Consider the following 19,619-nt stretch of genomic DNA (forward strand, 5'->3'; position numbering starts at 1 on the left):
TCTGCCTGCTCATACAATTACAGCTTCTCAAGTGTATATATAGATAAACTATAATGCTTACGATCAACTCAGAATGCAAAACTCAGTTATAAACTTCTGACTGTGCTCAGCCATTTATCTTATGTAACTGGTTATTTTAGGCAAGTTCCAATTTAGTAAGGCTGATTGTACATGGGAACTTTCTGTTCTCCCAGGCCAAAGGGCCTGGGTGTCTTACTGTGGAGTAGGGAAAAAGGCTCTCTAATATCCTATAGAAATTTAAGTGAGAAATTGGGGCAGTCAGTACAAAAGTATCTATTAACATTTGTAGATCTCACTTGTCACTTTCTTACCCTGTGCCAGCACTACATTCAGGACTATCGTCCACTCTCTCATTTAATTCTCACTTTGCCTGAGAAGTGGGTTATTATTTTGACTGTTTTTTTACCAACAAGGAAGCTGAGGCACTGAGAGGTTAGGGGTTTTGTAGGTTCATCTGGCAGATGTGGAGGAGCTGGTCTCTGGACATATGAAGTCTGACCCTGGGCTCAAGCTCTTAGTCCCAATGTCACAACAATTTACTTAATTTTTAAAATTTTGTGTGCCTTAAGGATGGCTGTCTTTATGTCCATTTATTCATGACTCCACAGGTTATCAAAGTACTTTTGTTCTGAGAGGTGAGAAGAGCTCAGCTGAGGAGAGGGAGAGAGGAAAGGGAAATGATTGCAGATGCAAGGTCCACATAAAGCTTTGGGAGGGATTTCTCTTGATCTGTGTCTTGCCCACTTAGAAAGCTGACGCGAAGGACAGTCCAGGACCCTGATCAGGTGCAGGATAGGCCTTAGCAGTGGCCATCTGCCACTTTTGTTAATTGGACATAGCATTTTTTGGCTTACAGAGTGTTCTTTTATAGTCATCACCACACTCACAGAAGTGTAGGGAGGTTTTTAATGAAAGGAAGTCAGCCTGGGAGTAGAATCAGACCAGGCCCTGAACTTTGGTGTGAGAGCCAACTACAAAACAGTCACCAATCTTTGACTACCTTCTCAGACTGTAAGAGCAAGCTGAATATATTTCTACTTCACATTTGCCATTGCTTTCCCAGTGTATGTGTGTCTGTTCATTTCTTTCACTGAATTTTATTGAGATATAATTTACACATAAAATACAATCCATTTCAAGCATACAGTTTGATGAGTTTTGTCAAAGGTATACCCCTGTGGAACCACCATCATAATTAAGATAAAGAACCTTCCCATTATTTCACAAAATTTCTTAATTCCCTTTGCAATCAGTTTTCCCTGAACTTCCAGACCCATGCAACCACTGCTCTGCTTTCTGTCTAGATGGACTCATTTGGCATGATTCTGGAAATGGAGTCGTTCAGGATGTATTTTTTTTGTACCTGGCTTCTTTTGCTTAGATACTATTTTTAAGATTCAGCCATTTTGTTGCAGATATCAGTAGCTCATTCCTTTTTTATTACTAAATAGTATATACAGTATATATCTATATCTAAATCTATGTCATAAATTTTTTACCCATTCATCAGTTGATGGACATTTGGATTACTTCCAGTTTGGGGCTTTTATGAATAAAGCTGTTATAAACATTTATTTACAATTCTTTGTGTATACCTGTGTTTTCACTTCCCTTACATACACACCTAAGAGTGGAATTGTGGAAATTACTGGATTGTACTATAAATGCATATTTCACTTTTAAAAAACTACCAAGGCAGTATTCGAAGTGAGTATAGCATTTTATATTCTCACCAGCAATGTAGAAAATTCTAGTTGCTCCACATCATTGTCAACACTTGGAAATGTCAGTTTTTTAAATTCCCTAAAATGTTTTTAACCATCAATTAACATTTTGCATTCAAACAATTGTTAGTAAGGTGCTACTTTGGAACTGTGCTTAAGAAGCTATTCCTTTTGTGGTTCCCCATCTTCATGCTTTTGCTCCCTGGATTCATATCACATCCCTATGTAGCAGATGTGCCTGGCATGGTTATGAGAATTAAATGGCTGGCCCAAGGCCATGTGGTCTGCTGAACATTAGAATCCAGATTCCTACCTGTAGTTCAGGGCTCTACAATGCTATCCTGTCTCCGTACGGAATTGCTTGCAGTTACATTTCAAGTGAACATCTTTATTGTTATAAGACTGTGTTAAGTGGAGGCTGGGTTGTGAACTAAAGTTAGTTATAATCTACATGGAATCCAAGTTAATATGCATCAAGCATCTGCCTAAAGTAATTAGCTGATCTGCTGAGCACATAATCAATAATTACATCCAGCAAATTTTGTTTTAGGAACATGCATTAAAGATTAAATCTATTTTAATTTGTTTAATAAGATGTGATGGATATTTGCATGCCAATCTTCCCCCTCTAACCTACTGAGTTGCCCTTCTAAATATTGTTACTAAACAAAAGCTTTTTACAGTTTTGAGTTACTGACTCATGAGATAGTCTTCAGTTTTACCACTTCTTCAATATTTTATTGGACCATCAAAGAACTGGACAAGACAATAATCAATTTAAATTTTTCTTCCTCAGACCAACTCAGTAAAGAAAAAATTACTAGGCTGCAATCTCACTTAGAAGTCACTAAAGCAAGCTAGGGATTATGCAGTTAGCTATGCAGGAGAAGGAATTTGAGAGGAAAATAAAATAGTTCTTTTAAGAGCTTGTTTTATGTCTACACAGTCAAAGAGAGAGATGAATCTAAGATATCTAAAAATTTAAGGAAGATATATTTCTTCCATAGGAAATAAATATATTTTTAAGGACACTGGGGTCCTGTTTAGCCTCTAGAGTTCAACCAGACAGTTCAGAAAAAACAGTAAAAATCAGAAACGTTTCTTACTTGTCAAAAATCAAAATTATATAAGAAGTAACATCCTAATGATGCCCATATATCTTCTTCAAATTGCCAGTGTAGACATGTATCTGTTAATTTCAAAATCACGTGTGAGTCCAGATAAACCAGCTTATTGTGCATATCAAAATCATCCCAGAGATTGACTTCTCTTTCATAACTTCTTCCCTCAAAAAAAAAAGGACATTAGAGGTAACGTTTCTGTTACCTACCATTCCTAAAACTGCAGTTCTTTCAGGTAAACTCTATAAATAGCTCTTTGATATTCTTAGTTTAATGATTTTAGTGCATTAATCTTCAGAAACATTTCTGAAGATTAATGCACTAAAGTACGTATACTGAATCCCGGAGTTGTTTCATGAAGTAACTTCAATCTCAGCTTTCTCTTTTCTTATTTTATATATATATATATATATATATATATATATATATATATATATGTATGTATATATATGCTGAGATTGAAGTTACTTCATGAAACAACTCTGGGATTCAATATGCATATTTAATATAATTTAAATAAGGAGCATTAGAAAAATGTTATTTTATTAGATTTAATTATGTTGTTTTTTCAGACACTGACAATTGTGAAAATCATTTGTACTTGTATTGATAATTATTGGCAAAAGAAATAGGTGTACAAATATCTAAAACATAATTGACTACAAAAATTGGAATAGATTACCAAAAGAAAATGCATGAGTTAGGGAATAACTAGAAACACAAAGGAAAAGCAACTCCTTTTCTTTCTCAGAGAGAAAGGGAAACTTAGAAGCATCTATAAAGGCAGATGTTTCATTATATTGCCTAGATCTTGAGAGGCCAGCTCTATGGACAACATTTATTAGATGTTTTCTACGTGTTTTTACATACATTGTTTTTAAATATGGAACTAGGCCTCTTTTTAAGGCATTGATGATAATCATTACAGAAGGGGAAACAGACTTTAAAAGACTAAATGGTTTACTTGGAATCACCCAGCTGGTATAAGTGAGCTTTGAATACAGGTAAGTCTGACTCAAGAGTCAGCACGCTTTCCACTAGGAGGCTTTCAACTCCTGGCTACCACTGAAGTTGAGTGGTTATGAGTCAGAGAAACAGCAGGAAACCTTAGTTGAAAGGTGTGGGAACAATGAGATGTGTTCCAGCTGAGCATGGTGACCAGAGCTTTAAGAGTTGATAGCACTTACACAGATCATGATCTATCAGTTTGAACACATCTCCTCTGGTTTTTTAAATATGAAAATTTAAATATTTTACTAGTTTAGGCCCTGCCGGGCTTGGCTAAGCGGTTGAGCGTTGACCTAGGATCCAGGCAATCAGGGTTCGATTCCCAGTCAGGGCACATTCCCAGGCTGTGGGCTTGATCAATGACTCTCTCATCATTGATGTTTCTATCTCTCTCTCTCCCTCTCCTTTCCTCTCTCTGAAATCAACAAAGATATATTTAAAAATAAATAAATAAATAAGTAAATAAATAAATATTTTACTAGTTTAGGATTACTTTCTATAGGTTCCAAAGTATGTAAAATGTCATATTTTAAACATGCTACTCTTAGTTGGTTAGAATTTTATCTAAAAATATAACAATTTTGGTGTGGTCCAGACACATCTCAGATGGAGTTGCCTATAGATTGTCCTTTGCTTATTAAAATTAATCCCGGTTACCTGTTGTGTCCCAAACTTACTTTTCTCCATTTCCTGTTTATACAATCATATTTTCTATTTATTTACTATAGCCTCACTAAGCTGCCTAAAGGAGACAGAGTTTACCTCTAAGTTCCAATAATCACTTTCCTGCCTTTTTTTGAGCTATAAGTCAGATGTAAATAGGCTGTGCTATGGGCTGAATTGTGCCCTACCCTAAGCTCACGTATATTGAAGTCCTAACCCCCAGTACTTCAGAATGTGACTATATTTAGAGATAAGGCCTTTAAAGAGGTACTTAAGTTAAAATGAGGCCATTAGGGTGGAACCTTATCTAATATGACTGGTGTCCTTATAAGAAGAGGAGATTAGGATACAGACTGGTAGAGAGGAAAGATCATGTGAAGACACAGGGAGAACATAGCTATCTGCAAGGCAAGGAGGAGCCTCAGAAAAAACTAACCCTGCTGACACATTGATCTTGAACTTCTAGCCTTCAGAACTATGAGACAATACATTTCTGCTGCTTAAGCCACCTGGACTGTGGCACTTTGCATTTTGTCCTGGCAGCCCAAGCTGACTAATGCAGGAAGAGAGAATGGAGAGTCTACAAAAAAGGAGGGAAGAGGCAGTTCATGTTAGCCTGGGGCTCTGCATTATCAGAGAGGAGGGAAAGGTGTCCATTCCATACAGGGAATGAATGAGAAACAAGGAAGAACAGGATTCACAGGTCTGAAAAGCTTCATATGGGCATACCTTTTTTTTTTTTTTTTTTTTTTTGCATTTCACTTTTTTGTGCTTCAAAGATACTGTGTTTCTTGAAAATTGAAGCAAGACCCTCCACCAACAAAAAGATTACAACTCTCTTTATTGTGATACTCGCTTTATCGCAGTGGTCTGGAACCAAACCTGAAATATCTTTGAGATGTGCCTGTACTTCCTGCTGCCACTCTTTGGCTGGCTTCATTGGTTTGTTAGTGTTGGTTGGCACTGCCAGAGTGTTTAATAAATTCAACAAAAATAGATGCAAGTACAAGCACACTTAAATGCCTTCTTGATTTTCTGTGCCACTGCTCCCCATGTATCTTCCGTGCGTAACACAGTATATCCTTAATAATGTTTTAGTGTCTGGAATAAAACATCTTCTAATTAAACTCATGATTGATATAAAAATAAGTGGTGGTGACAAGTGTCTTGGAAAATGAGATAATACGCAGAACACACTAGACAAGTTGGAAAGTAAATGCATATAAACAGTAAATTTCAAATGCGTTTAAATACAGAGAAATTCATCTGGAAGGACAAAATTCTCCCAGTGCTCACATGTGAAATGAAGGTGGCCTGGCCTTTTCTAACATCAGGGAACCACAACAAAGCACAGGCTAGATCTCCAACAGGGAGTCCAGCAGAGGTGAGACCAAGGAGGACATAGTGACTCCCTTCCTTCCCCCCACCACTGGCCGGCGTTTTTCTGAGTACTCTGTACCTTGTAATAGCTGGAAGAGAAATTAAATCAGTGGTTCTCAAGATTTAGCATTTGGAGGATTCGAAGGGGCTGATAAAACACATCACTGGACCCCACCCCCGGAGTGTCTGATGCAATAGGTCTGGGATGCGGTTCAAGAAGTTGTGTTTCTAACAAGTTCCCAGATGATGTTGTTGGGGACCACACATGATTTTGGAAGAAGCTTCTCTTAGAATAATGATAGAGAACATGGATTTATTATGTCTAGACAAGAGAAACCAAAGCCCAGAATTAATAAGAACCTTCAACAATTAGGAGGGCATAATGAATGCCTAGGTGTTACTGTGGACAGGACAAGAATACAGGTCGTAGTTTTGCTGAAAGATTTAGGGTTGACATCAGGACAATATAATTTGAAAAATCATGAGGACCTGGAACATGAGATCTAAGGAACATTTTAATTATTTTTGTGGGATGTTTGAAAAAGCAATGAGGGAGTTATCCTTTTGGCCGAGTTTAGGAGACTTACTGGGTCTCCATTCCAGCTCTCTCCCATAACTTGGAAACAGCTCTTTAATCAAAGCAGGAGGAAGAGCCCCAAATATAAGGGTCCATTTCAGATACTCCTTGTCTGTAGGGAGGTAAGTATGGGAAAAGTGACAATGGTCTCAAGAAAGAGAGCTGAAAGCAGTGGGACTCCTGCCAGGCTGTGAAGATGTGAGGAAGTGAGGCAAGTGGAATAAGAGCAGGACTCAGGGGAGATGACCAGACACAGGCAGGGAAGGCCAAGGCAGTCCTCAGACAAGGCTGGGACATGCAGCCAGGGCTCAGCAAGGCCAATGACAAGATGGGAGTCAGATATTTGTGCAGAAGAGAGAACGAGGAATTAAATGTAGTTGAGATGATGAGATGGAAGGGTGTGGCAAGAGGTAGGATCGATGATCAAAAAAAGAGATAAACAGAGAAGACTGTTCTGTGGAAGGTATTCCCAAGCTGCCTGCAGGTGCTAACTTGGAACATACTGGAAAATAACAGTAGACACAGAATCAAAAAGCCACAGAAGGGCCTGAGCTGGGCTTCTCTGAAAGCATGGCTTTAGGATGCTGGTGCCCTGGACAGGGAAACACTACACTTTGGCAACAATTAAGTTGAACATAATTGACTGAGCATCGACCATGGGCTGGGTCCTGACCAAAGTTGAATTAGTCTGGTCCCTGCCTTTCAGGAGTAGACTCCTAAAGACAGTACAGTTTGATGAACATAAATGGAGCATAGGACAAGGAGAGAAGAAGGAGCAATGCAGTGAAGCTTCATGAAGGAGGGATCCTGCACAAAGGGACAGTGGCAGGAGACTGACAGGGAATGTGGGTAAGGCATTCCAGGCCAGGCACACAGAATGTGCAGGGAGCATGTCCCCTGTTGGCTGGGCTTGGCAGGGAGTGACAAAGGGAGACCAGAGAGGTGAGATGCCCAGATGTATGGCTGAAAAGTCAAGGGTTGTTCTGTATTGGGACCACTGGTACACATTTCATCCTTCTAGAAGTAACTCTACACTATTTTAGATTCCTTGTGGGTGGAAATACCTCATTTATGTCTCATTTTGAGTAGCTCCAAGAAAAAATTGGGAGCCACTGATTTAAGTAAGGGCTGGGAAGGGAAGTTGATTTTCAAAAGTAGATAAGCAAGAACATTTTTAAATTTAGTTTAAAAAACTGGTTGAATTTGGATAATCATATGGCATTTTAGAAAGCTAACTGGGACCACTTTCTTTTGGATTCCCACTAACAAGATTACTTTTTGAAGGAAAATTGAGTGTCTTCATGGATTGCACTCTCCAAGTATTATAACTACCGTATTTAACTTTTGAATAATTTCAATGCTTTGATTTTACAAATTGCACCACTTTTCTTTTCAACTTTTGTTAGGATTTAGTCAAAAGAAGAATAAATATATACAAAAATGATGTCTGTGCTACTTATGAAGAAATAATTAATTCATAGTCTCAGGATAATAAGGGCAAACCAGGGGTTCTGGGGCACTCTGACTTTGGGGGATTAAGGCTCACCACCATCTATTTTAGCTGCTAAATCCCATGGAGGGAACAAAAGGTTACTTTAGAGCTCTGCCAAATATTTTAGTTTTAAGTAATTTTTTTTCATGCACAGAAAGATATTCAATCTCTCCGTCTCTCTCCCTCTCCCTCTCCCTCTCCCTCTCCCTCTCCCTCTCCCTCTCCCTCTCCCTCTCCCTCTCCCTCTCCCTCTCCCTCTCCCTCTCCCTCTCCCTCTCCCTCTCCCTCTCCCTCTCCCTCTCCCTCTCCCTCCCCCTCTCTCTCTCTCATTCTCCTAGTCCTTTTCTGATTCTTATTTTGTTGTATTCCTCACCAAGGTTCTCTGATGTGATACTGGAAGCTATATCTAGGGCTGTCAAATCCTGGTGTATATATAAAATGTTTGTATTCCAGATGACAATTTTGCAAGTCATCAAGCTTTCATCATTGAAAAAAATGATCTTCAAGAGTAGTCGAAACAGACTGACATATTTCAGAAGGAAGTGGGGGGAGAGATTAACCAATGAACTTACATGCATATATGCATAGCTTATGGACAGACAATAGTGAGGGGAATGCCTGGGGAGGGGGCAGGAGTGGGGCAGAAGGGGTCAATTGTGGAAAAAAAGGGGGACATCTATAATACTTTCAACAATAAAGATAATTTTTTTTTTTATATAAGGGAAAAAAAGAGTAGTTGACATCCCTCAGATTTTATTTAGGCTCTCTTAATTAGGGTAGGCAGATATAAAAATTAAAGATGTAATTATTTTTTGTTAAATCACTACAAGTCATTTGTTCAGAGAACCCTAAAGTGGTCAGAGTGACCTAAAGTAGGCTTCCATATAAGTGCAAGTTAATGATATCTGTACTCCTGTAATTTATGACTTATTGTTGGAACTATGATCTTATGAAATCAAATATTTGTCATAAATTACAAGAAAAAATAGAGACACTTCTCTACTGTGTGATGGGTAATATTTAAAGAAAAAAATTGAAGAACACTATTTTTACATCTCCAGCTCTGAGCTTTTTACTTTCGAACTCAGCATTTTATGATCCTCTATCCTCAGAATCCCAGCTTTTATAAATGGGACTCAGACTTGGGAATCTCCTGTCAATTCATCCAACTTGCTAATTTACTACATGTTCTAAAGTGTTTTAACCACAGATGAAGCAAAAAAAAAAAAAAAAAATAGCAATAGTTATTCATCTATTTCCACCATTTCCCTGATATTTCTGACCAGGTTCACCACTGGTTCCCTTCATCTTTCTGAGACTAGAATAAGCTGCTGGCACATGTCCTGAACAGAAGGGATGGGACTGTCAGTGCCTGCTATGACTTGGGTATTCAGGAAGGTTCACATGCCACTCTTTCTATCTGTGGGTATGTGTCCTTCAGCACTCTCATACATGCAAGGAGAATCCACTCTCTGGGATGCTGGTTATAATTGACATGAGGTGGATGTGCAAGGCACACCTCCAAGAGGCTGTCTGTTTTCCCCCAGTTTCTAGATCTCCAAATCTACAGTGAAGAGGACGGTGGGGGTGGTTACACCAGCAGAGGGTCAGATATTCCAGGGCCAACAGGTGCAGTATGAAAAAGCTTCTGAGGTGCATCTGTGCTTATGAGAGAGACTGTGGAAATGGATTAATGATGTCTACTCTGGGCAAGGAGTTGAAGAGTGGCACCAGACCTGCTTCTTATTTGCCATTTCTAGGTTAGGTCTTTCTCCTGGATTAAAATTGTACTACCTCAAATCTAGAGCTGTAATATTATGTAACAGCAATAGTCTATCACCCAAACACCCTCCTTTGAAATTCAAGGTGAAAGTGGAAGCTGCTTTGTATTAAATGTTGATGATTTCTAATTAACTCATCACTTTTTTGGGGGGGCAATTTACAGCTTGGCTTTGCTGACAGAAATAGTTTTTAATAGATTGCATGAAAAGAGGCTATGTCTTCATTTCCCTCCTATAGGTAATTTTGAACATAAGCTTGAACAGATAGAATTAGGTCTTAAAAATGGGGAACTATTTAGAACTATTTAGAGAATGTAATGAAATTTTGTAAATAGCCAAAGAAATAAACCAGCTGAAAGGTGGGGGCTGTGGAAAGGATGAAAGTCTTCAATGATATGTTTTCCTGGGATAAAGCTGAGGAAAAAGAGTGTGGCTGGGAACCTTGCTCCCCAGGCAGTGATTTAGATTTAGAGTGAAAATCAGAGGGAGTAAGACAGAGGTCTCATCCCTGGGAAGTGTGTTCAAACTTGACTTGTATTTTCTTTGTGTTGACTCCCTCACTGAAGGAGGTCCCCTTGCTGGACTCTCATAGATCCCTTTACTACTCCCTCGTGGCATTTACTTCAGATCTTATGTACATATTTGTACAAGTCTTTGATAAATGTCCATTTCCCTCCCTAGACTAAACTCCATGAAGGAAAGGCTCATGTTACCATCTTGTACACCAGCCTAATTTCCATGTACAGTGCCTGACAAATAGTAGATGACCAATAAATATTTATATTAAAAATTTTATATTTATTGAACAAGCAAATGGATATTCCAAATATAGCCACCAAGAGTGCCACCAAGAATAGGCTGTTTTCATGGATGGTTCAGAAGTGAAATGGCTGAGATCTCTGGAAGGACATTTTCATTTTGTTGCCAATAAATGATGTACTTATCGGTGCTTTCTTATTCTCTTTTCCTCCGTATTTTATTTCCTTGAAAAATCCTTTACATTATAAAGTTTCCCAACAACTCATAAAGCCCTATACTCAGTCATGCACTGTTAGTCTCCAACTTTCTCTCCACCACCTTTGTTGGTGCACCCTCCAACTGTAAATCTGGGCCTTAGCCTTGCCTACCTCTTGCTTCTTAACTCACCCTGTTACTTGTTTCAAATGTCTCAAACAAAGACAATCCAGGCTCTAAGATATTACAACAAAGAAATACAGGAAATTATGTTTTTCCATTGCTTTACCTGATTTCATCTCTGCAGCTGTGACTCTGTTTTCCACTTCTTACCTTTTAAAAACTCTTCGATGCTAAATCACCATGCTCTAGGTTCCTTTCTTACTTATCCAGTCACTTCTTCTCTCTCTCCCTTCCTCTTTCATTCCTTAAACACTGATGTTTCCAAAGATGACTTCTTTGTCTTCCTTCCTTCCCTTGCTCCTCATGATTTCTCAATGGGTGTCTTGTTTTCAGCTACAACGCATGTGCTCATGATTCTCAGATCCTGTCCTGAGCTTTACTACAGTTCCAGCCTTTAGTTTCAACTATTTAGTGCTTGCTCTTATGAATTTCTATTTGTATTTTGCTATACTTTCCTAAATAGTTTGTTTACAATGAATATTTCACCACTTCAATTCAACCTCCATCTGCTACCAGAGTTGTTTACTTGAAAAATAAAGCTGAGTGTGTCATCCTTCTCTTAATTAACTCTTATAGACTCCCAGGTCTGCAGGGTAAATCATCACCACCATCATCATGACTATATAAGTACCTACTGTGTGCTAATCATTGTTCTAACCATTTCATATACATATTAACTCATTTAATCCTCATAACTGCCTGTGAAGTAGGTGCTGATTATTATCCCCATCTTACGGATGAGGAAACTGGGGCACAAAGATGATGTGTAGTGTGTTCAGGATCACACAGAGACAAAGTCCATCCTTTCCAGTTGGATTACAAAGCCCTTTTCATGACTGTGCTCAGCCTCCCTCTATTCTCCAATAACATGAAACTTTCTCTTTTTTCTCAACATTTTGCCCTCCTTCACATTCCCTTACCTTTGTGCCTGCTGTTCCCGCTGACTGGAATGTTTTGTTAACTCATCATTTACCTGGTTAATTTTTAATCATCCGTTAAGACTCAGTCCCCAAATAATTTTCTCTGTGAGGACACAAAACTCTCTGGGCAAAGTTGGTCACTCTCATCTCTGTGATGATACTAAACTTCATGCATATTTGTCCTGTCACAGGACATTCTCTGCTTTATTGCACAATGGGGCTTTGCTGTGTCCTCTAGAAGACTATGAGCTTCTTAAAATCAGGAGCATTGTTCTTTCATTCCTTTAGTAGGGGCCTGCTATATAGTTGGTTATCAAAAAAATATTTGTTGAAGGAACCAAATAACCAGAAGCTTAGCACACAGGCACCACATCTTTCTTCTTCACTGCTGTATACTCAGCCTCTAGAATAACAGATAAAAAGTGCTGCATTGATACTTGAATGAAAAAAAAATGAACTGGACTGTCAGGGTTTTAATGAAATTCACCAAGTTGAACTTCCTACTTTACATTTCCTAATTTGTAGGCAGCAGTCTAAAGAGCACCAACATGGGATGTCTTGGTGTTTAATAATTTTTTAAAAAGTAAAAATTAAGGCATAAGTGGTCTTGGTTTTTTCTTGGCCCCTTTTGAAATTGCCTGAAAATTAAGGATCATAGCATAGATAAATAAGAACATATCCCTACTTTAGGCCACTGTCTCTCTTTATAATGTAACATATTCATATTTTATATTTCAGAATTACTTAGTTCTCACCCATATCCACTACAAATAAAAAATAAAGCTAACTTGCTTGTTTAGAAGTATTGATATATTAGGATTAGTGGAATTAAATATTTTATAATCTAAAAGTTACTTTTCATTGATAGTAAAATTACTTTTACTATCCTCAGAAGGAGGATAGTAAAGAGAAGTGTCCAGGTAGCCTTGGCTGCCTGGACATGGAACCTTTACCTGCTGGCCAGGCTTGATGGGTGAGAGTGTGATGCCCTGGGTGTTGATCACTGGCAGGATCTGGTTCCCGATGACTGTGGCGATGATCTGGCCCTGGGCGTTTGTCAGGAGCTGGGGGGTGATCGACTGCACTTGAAGGCCCTGAGTGCCACTCGCTGCCTGGCTTGATGGCCCCGGATTTGGCATCAGAGGAATGGTCCCAATTATCTGCAAGAGACAGGCCTAGAGTTGAGGTGCTGGGCTCTGCTCTGGGTCCACACCAACACCTGAAGGCCACTCCTTCCTGGTCTCTGTAAGAGGCTCCCTGAGAGCCTATTCAGGATCTGTGAACAGATCTGGAGACCTGGAGAGGAGAGCATGGAAGAGCTTGGGAGGGAATGAGAACTTGAGGGAGAGATAGGCACACATGGACTGAAGGGGAAAACATCTTCTTTAAAAATAAAATCAAGCATCAGTGATGGCAGAAACATGTGATTGCTGGCTGACAGAGCATCACAGACATCTGCTTTGTCTCAATCAGATGGAAGACAAACTTCTCTTGGCACTTAGGCCCTCATCCAGCTGGGGAGCCACATCCTTTGCCCACAGTGGCTCCTCAAACACAATGTCCCTTACATTCTTTCCTCTGCCTCAATTCCCCTCTGCTCTCTCCTTCTCTCCTTCCCTTCATCAACATCCTGCTCCTCTCCCTAAGTCAGGGGTCAGCTCCCTTATACCCCAGCAGGATTAGGGACCTCAATGCCCTGGTGCTCATGGTTAGGAGGCCAGGTTCTGAAGTCAGGGAGACAAGCTTCCATCCCAGCAGAGCCACCTATTAGCTCTGTAACATCAGTTAAGGAACCTAAGCTTTCTGAGGCCTGAGAGAACTGGGGTCATAAACAAATGTTTGAAACTCTTAAAATGGAGGTGAAATGACTGCAGAGATCTGAGGTAAAACAACAACAAAAAAGGTGCATTTTAAACTGGAGTCTAAAGGTTGGAGGCCAGAGCTTCTGTGGCAAGTGGCAGGGAAGGTCCTCTTTGCCTCTAGTAACCACTGGCTTCAATAATGGACCATGCAGAGTGCCACAGGAGGGGTCTGGCTGGGTCCCATTGTTGTGCTAAGGAGAAAGGGAACATGAGCCAGGGCAGCAAGAGTATAGGCTATCTGTGAGATCTAGACACATCCATGCATTGTTAGAAACAAATTTAATCTGTAAAAGCAAAAATTTGATCTATTTCCAGTGTTATAGACTCTCCTGGGGGAGTCATGGAGCTCAAGGCTGGAGGCTTTGCCCTCCACACTACACAGGATGGTTAAGCAGCTCTGCTCTGCTAGTCATCCTCCATGGCCACCTCCCAGACCAGCACTGTGGCAGTGTGACCTATGGGCCACCAAGACATATTAGTAGTGCTTTCCCATTGAAATGATTTCATTTCAACAGCTCTGAGAAGTGGCCGTTAGACCCGCCTGCTGTGACTTGATGGAGGAATTTGTAAGTGATGAAGCTGGAGCTGGAGTCCAGGTCTGGCTGACCCCTAAATATTTGCTTTTCCATTACATCACCTGGCTCCCACCACATGGAGAACACTGGAGGGAACCAGCTGTTTAAAAAGACACTGAATTCACCCTGGCCAGTGTGGTCCAGTTGGTTGGGCATCATCCAGTGCACTGAAAGGTCACCTGTTGAATTCCCATTTAGGGCACATGCCCGGGTTTGGGCATTGATCCCTGGGAGGGGGCTTTCAGGAGGCAGCTGATCAGTGTTCCGCCCTCACATTGATGTTTCTCTCTCTCTCTCCCCCTCACCTTTCCTCTCTCTCTCAAAAAATAAAAATTAAAAAAAAAATGAGTAAAAATATATTTTTTAAGTTCTCTATACCTTCATCCATTATAGCCATTTTTACCTGTAAAATCTTAACAACAAAAAAGACACTGCATTCTGTCTGCAATGCTTCAGGACTGAGTTTACACATGAATGATACTGTTTTCTACCCCCACAGTACCCCAAACAGGCATTTAAACATAGTTTCCCAATAAGTGCCTTTTAAATGAATGGCTTCTGCTGCCACTGGATTTCAGATGCAAATTCAGCTCTGCAGAAGAACTGAGAGACCGCACCATTCAGTGACAAAGAATATGACCGCAAAATTGGCCCCTAGTCTCCCTACTCACATGGCTGTTGCCTCCACCACAAAAGCCGTTGTGGGATAGCACTAATGGAGGAGATGTGTGAATATCAAGTATCAATGGTAGTTGTCAATAGATGTTAATAAAGGTCAAGCAATTATTGTGAGAGTGGTCAGCAGTCCCTGAGAGAGTTTGCAGCTCCTCAGTCTCACTGATCAAGCCTGTTATGTCTATCCCACAGAATCAGTAATGCGCACGTCCCATCAGTGCCAGCAAGGTCAGAAGAAGTCCACATCAATAGATCGGGGCACATAAGTACTTTATTGATGAGTGGCCTTGCATTAAGCAGCTGAGTATCCAAAAGCTGTTCCTATGACTCCACAGGCAATGTGAAGATGCCTGGAGAGCAGGGTACTTCTCTCACACCCCACACTGCATATTTCCCCTCTACACTCTTGCACTATGAACTGTACCATTTCCTTTTCCACAATGTGCTATGAAAATTCGGTGGCTGACCCACCCACTCTGGTTCCCTGTGTCATCAGCCTGAGGAGCTCCACTGTATCTGACTGGCTTTAGTTGAGAGCTGGGTTCATTTAGGCGGCAGGGTTGTGGGTTCTATTTTAGGCAGGATGTCAGCACATTTAGGAGCTGTATGAGTAAGTAGTCTGAGTGAGGCACAGCACCTGACAACTATTAAACATACTGTGATGCAGAGAGAGGTGTTCTGACATGAGTCTCTGCTCTCCTTGTGTAATGAGATGCTCTGCCTGCTTTCTGAATGGAGAGAAAAAGGAAGGAAAATGCAAAAGACTGTCCAGCCTCTTCCTTATATGCAATCTCGCTTCCAAGCACTGTGCTGTGACATTACTAAAACATGGTGCCACTTACTTCCCTCCCCACCTACACCTCTCTTCTTTCATAGGCCCTAGCATCACTTACTGAGGGTAGGACAGCACTAGTGTCAGAGTCAGAGGGATCTGGAATGGCATGACTGATGAAACCCTTTAATAAGGAGAGTTTGCCTTTAGAGTAGGGGCAGGGGCAGGGGCAGGTATTATTCTAGTCAGGAAGCCATCTATGAAGTTATGCATTTCTCATTTTTGTTGGCCTTTTGGGGAGCTGGGATCACTATCTCAGCATGTCAAAAACTTGGCAGTGCATTCTGGTGAATTTTCTAGCATTACAACATGATGATTTTAATTTGCTCTCATTAATCCAAGGGTAGAGATGACTGCACATCGTGTTGCCTAAAAATTGTCAGATGTGCTTATTTCACTTAGGCTGGTTGCCATTCTTCTCAGCACTTCCACAAGTCTCCCCAGAACTGTTTCTCAGACTCCGATTTCAAAGATCAAAAAAATGAAAGGAGAGGAGCTGAGGCAGCCAAGGTGTGAGGCTCTTGGCACTCCTGAAAAGTTGGCAATTTTACCTGTGGAAATTATATTTTAAATTAAAAGACTGATATTCAAGAAATGTATTTACATCTACACATATTTCAACTACATCAGGAAATTAAAATTTTGACATTAGGGAAATTCTGACTTGAGGGCAAAGATAGAAAGAGGATGCTTTTGAGACACTTGTAGTTCTGGAAGTAACTTTTGGAGTTTGAGTTTCTGGCTCCCAGAGCTAAGGATTTACTGATCAGAGAAGTCAGTAGAAGGACATGTCACTGAGCAAACATGCCCTCTAGGCTATGACTCCCACTGAAGGCATTAACTTCCCAAGACAAATCCAGCTCTGTTAAGATGCTGAGGACTCCGGCAGAGCAGCCTAGTACCTGCAGACCATTCTCTATGTATGGCATGATGATGTCATGTGCCATGGAGAACACCAGAAGATGCTATTGGGACAGGGGAGAGGCTGATAAGACAGGCACATGGCGTGCAAGTGTTCTAATAATCCAACAGAGAAATGCTATGTCTCATACAAGAGGCAAAGACTATTCAGTAAGAACCTCTGTACACACATGGTGGATGATCCAAAAGAGAAAGAAAGGCGGGGGTGGGTGGAAAGAGTTCACAGAACAAATCGGGGCAGAACAGTGTCTTTGAGGTTGGGTGGAATTTGGAAAAGCAGAAAAAACAATTCCAAACAAGATCTAGCTTGGAGGTGAAAAACATGGATACAAATGAGGGTAGAGAAAGTGGAGCAATGGCAGGTCAGCCTGGAAGGGTCAAATTCCCTCCTGCAAGGGATTTCAATGAATGGGTTTTGAGTGGGGGAGGAATGCTGAAATAGAGTTATTTCAGGTGTGAATGTGACTGTGGATAGAATGGACTGAAGTGGCAAGAGACTACAAACCAGGAGCTCAGTCTCTAGAGTGCTATTGTAGTAGTCCAAGTGTGAAGAAAGTCCCTCAATGAATCCTTGACATAGGGGTTGCTTGATTGGTTCACTTTCACTTCAATTCAAAAAGCATGGTCTACTTTATGCCTTGGTTGCAACATTAGAAATTTTTGAGTGAGGTTATTGCCACATCATTCCCACAGCAAATAGTAAAGGCATCATTTGCAAAGATCCTCTATGTCTTTGCTCTGACTGTAACAGCAATGATTCATCTCTGATGAACACTTTAACCAGGCCAAGGCCCGTACTGGTATTGTAATGATAATTTGTGACCCAAAAGAGTTCTGGCTTCTCTGACAGGGGTCTTATTTGGTTGTTGCTGTTCATGTTCACCTGTCTGAGAATAGTAAAAGCATGAGGATAAGCAGATGAAGGAGTTCAATTAGAGGAAGACACTCAACTAAGGACAAATAGGTTTAATGTTTCAGGCAACACCAGTCATTTGTCTGTGGCTTCCTCAAGCTCTGGAGCTTCCAGGGTTCAGGAAGAAAGAGTGCCATGGCCTGGCTGGTGTGGCTCAATGGCTGAGGATCGACCTATGATCCAACAGATCGTGGTTCAATTCCTGGTCAGGGCACATGACGGGTTGTGGGAGGAGTTAAGAACATAAACCATCATTGAGAATAAAGTCCATGTTGCAAAAGCAATTTAAAAAATCATTAAAAGGACTACTAGTGTTCATTAGCACATGTATCCTTATTTCCCTAAGAATCTGGGTGGTTTTCACATAAATGAGACTATTATTAATGCAGCAGCAATTATAATTTTAGCCACCATAAAGATTATCTTGCAATTGTAGCAAACTGGTGATTCAGAGCCATGTAACTCCTTTCATTCACTGGGTTATTATTACAATGCCCTTATGGACCTCAGTCTAGTTGAGGTATTCAATGGGGATGAATTATGACTGATGGAAGGTAGCATGTGTTGAATTTATTCACTGCCATCATGTGTCATCAGCAGCAGTTGAGGGTGGTATCACAGAAGCCCAGGGCCTCCAGACAAGTTGTCTGATGGGCCACATGTTGTAATAGTCTATGACATGCTGTTAAACTCTGCTACAGGATATGAGATTGAAGATGTCAAATTGACAGTAATTTTGTTACACACATATCTTTAAGAAAAGAACCCACCAATGCTGTAAATTGGTGTCTTCTTCATGTCTTTCAATCCATCAGCAGAGACAATTCTTTTCCAAATATTTGTGTAACCTCAGTACTTTTTGGTCAAGAGGCTTTTGTTAACACTAACATCACTGTCTATTCTTCAACAAAGTGTCTATTCTCAAAAGCTCAGAGAGCATTTGAGAGCCGAGGAGCTGGTGGTGAGCATTCACCATAATGAAAACAGCCTTCCCTTCCTTCTTGGTCTGGCCTAAGCCACTCCTCTCTTCCTCCAAAGGATGATTTTGTCTTCTTTATAGAATACATTCATTTTAGTCTCACTGTGCTCCTAGGCTTAAGGTTAAACTCACGTAGTTATTTTGGCAGCTCTGATGTTGATTCTAGGAGGAGTAGGAGAATAAAATTATTTTCCAAACAAAATTTATTTTTGCAATCTAGTGCCTTCTTACATTTAGCTCTGTTCAAGATGGGGAACAAGAGAAGTATGAATGTTGAGAGGGGCCTCTAGCAGAATGCCTGAAACAGAAAATTTAGTAAAAGCACGAAGATAAGCAGATGAAGGAGTTCAATTAGAGGAAGACACTCAACTAAGGACAAATAGATTTAATGTTTCAGGCAACACCAATCAGTTGGCTGTGGCTTCCTCAAGCTCTGGAGGTTCCAGGGTTCAAGAAGAAACAGCACCATGGTCAGGCTGGTGTGGCTCAGTGGTTGACCATCAACCTATGATCCAATAGATCATGGTTCAAGTCCTCATCAGGGTACATGCCGGGTTGTGGGCTTGATCTCCAGTGGGGGGCATGCAAGAGGCAGCCGATACTGATACTCTCCTTCATTGATGTTTCTATCTTTCTCTCCCTTTCCCTTCCTCTCTATGAAATCAATAAAAAAATTTTAAAAAGAAAAGAAACAGTGCGACGACTGATTACCAATGTCTGGCATGGGTATGGGCATAGCACATAGTAGTGTGCCCAAAGATGGCATAATTGAAAAAGCCCAGGATATGAGACAAATTATCTTAGACCAACTTGAAAGAAGTGGATGACACACATTTCCTTAATGAGCAACTATGAGAAATAACTTTATAGGGTATACATTTTCATGTTTACATTTGGGTATCGATAGGTGCTCTACCCGGGGGAATACCTATTCACTAAATGTTTTTCACTGTCAGTTAGAATTAGGATGCCTGCTGGGTGCTGTATATTTGGTTTCAACTTTAGAAACACATTCACAGACAAAAGAATTGGAGCCAT

The 19,619-nt window shown here is 40.4% G+C and overlaps 1 protein-coding gene across 1 annotated transcript in view; it reads right to left on the minus strand.

The window, feature by feature from the left end:
* POU6F2 (POU class 6 homeobox 2) overlaps positions 1-19,619 on the minus strand; it is a 540,059-nt gene that overhangs the window by 11,691 nt on the left and 508,749 nt on the right. Inside the window, exon 7 of the mRNA XM_087821402.1 lies at positions 12,778-12,984. Coding sequence (XP_087677528.1) covers positions 12,778-12,984 — 207 coding nt within the window. The remainder of the gene's footprint in view (positions 1-12,777; positions 12,985-19,619) is intronic.

The sequence above is a fragment of the Miniopterus natalensis genome, chromosome 10, assembly GCF_054644295.1.
Source record: "Miniopterus natalensis isolate mMinNat1 chromosome 10, mMinNat1.hap1, whole genome shotgun sequence".
Classification (NCBI taxonomy): domain Eukaryota; kingdom Metazoa; phylum Chordata; class Mammalia; order Chiroptera; family Miniopteridae; genus Miniopterus; species Miniopterus natalensis.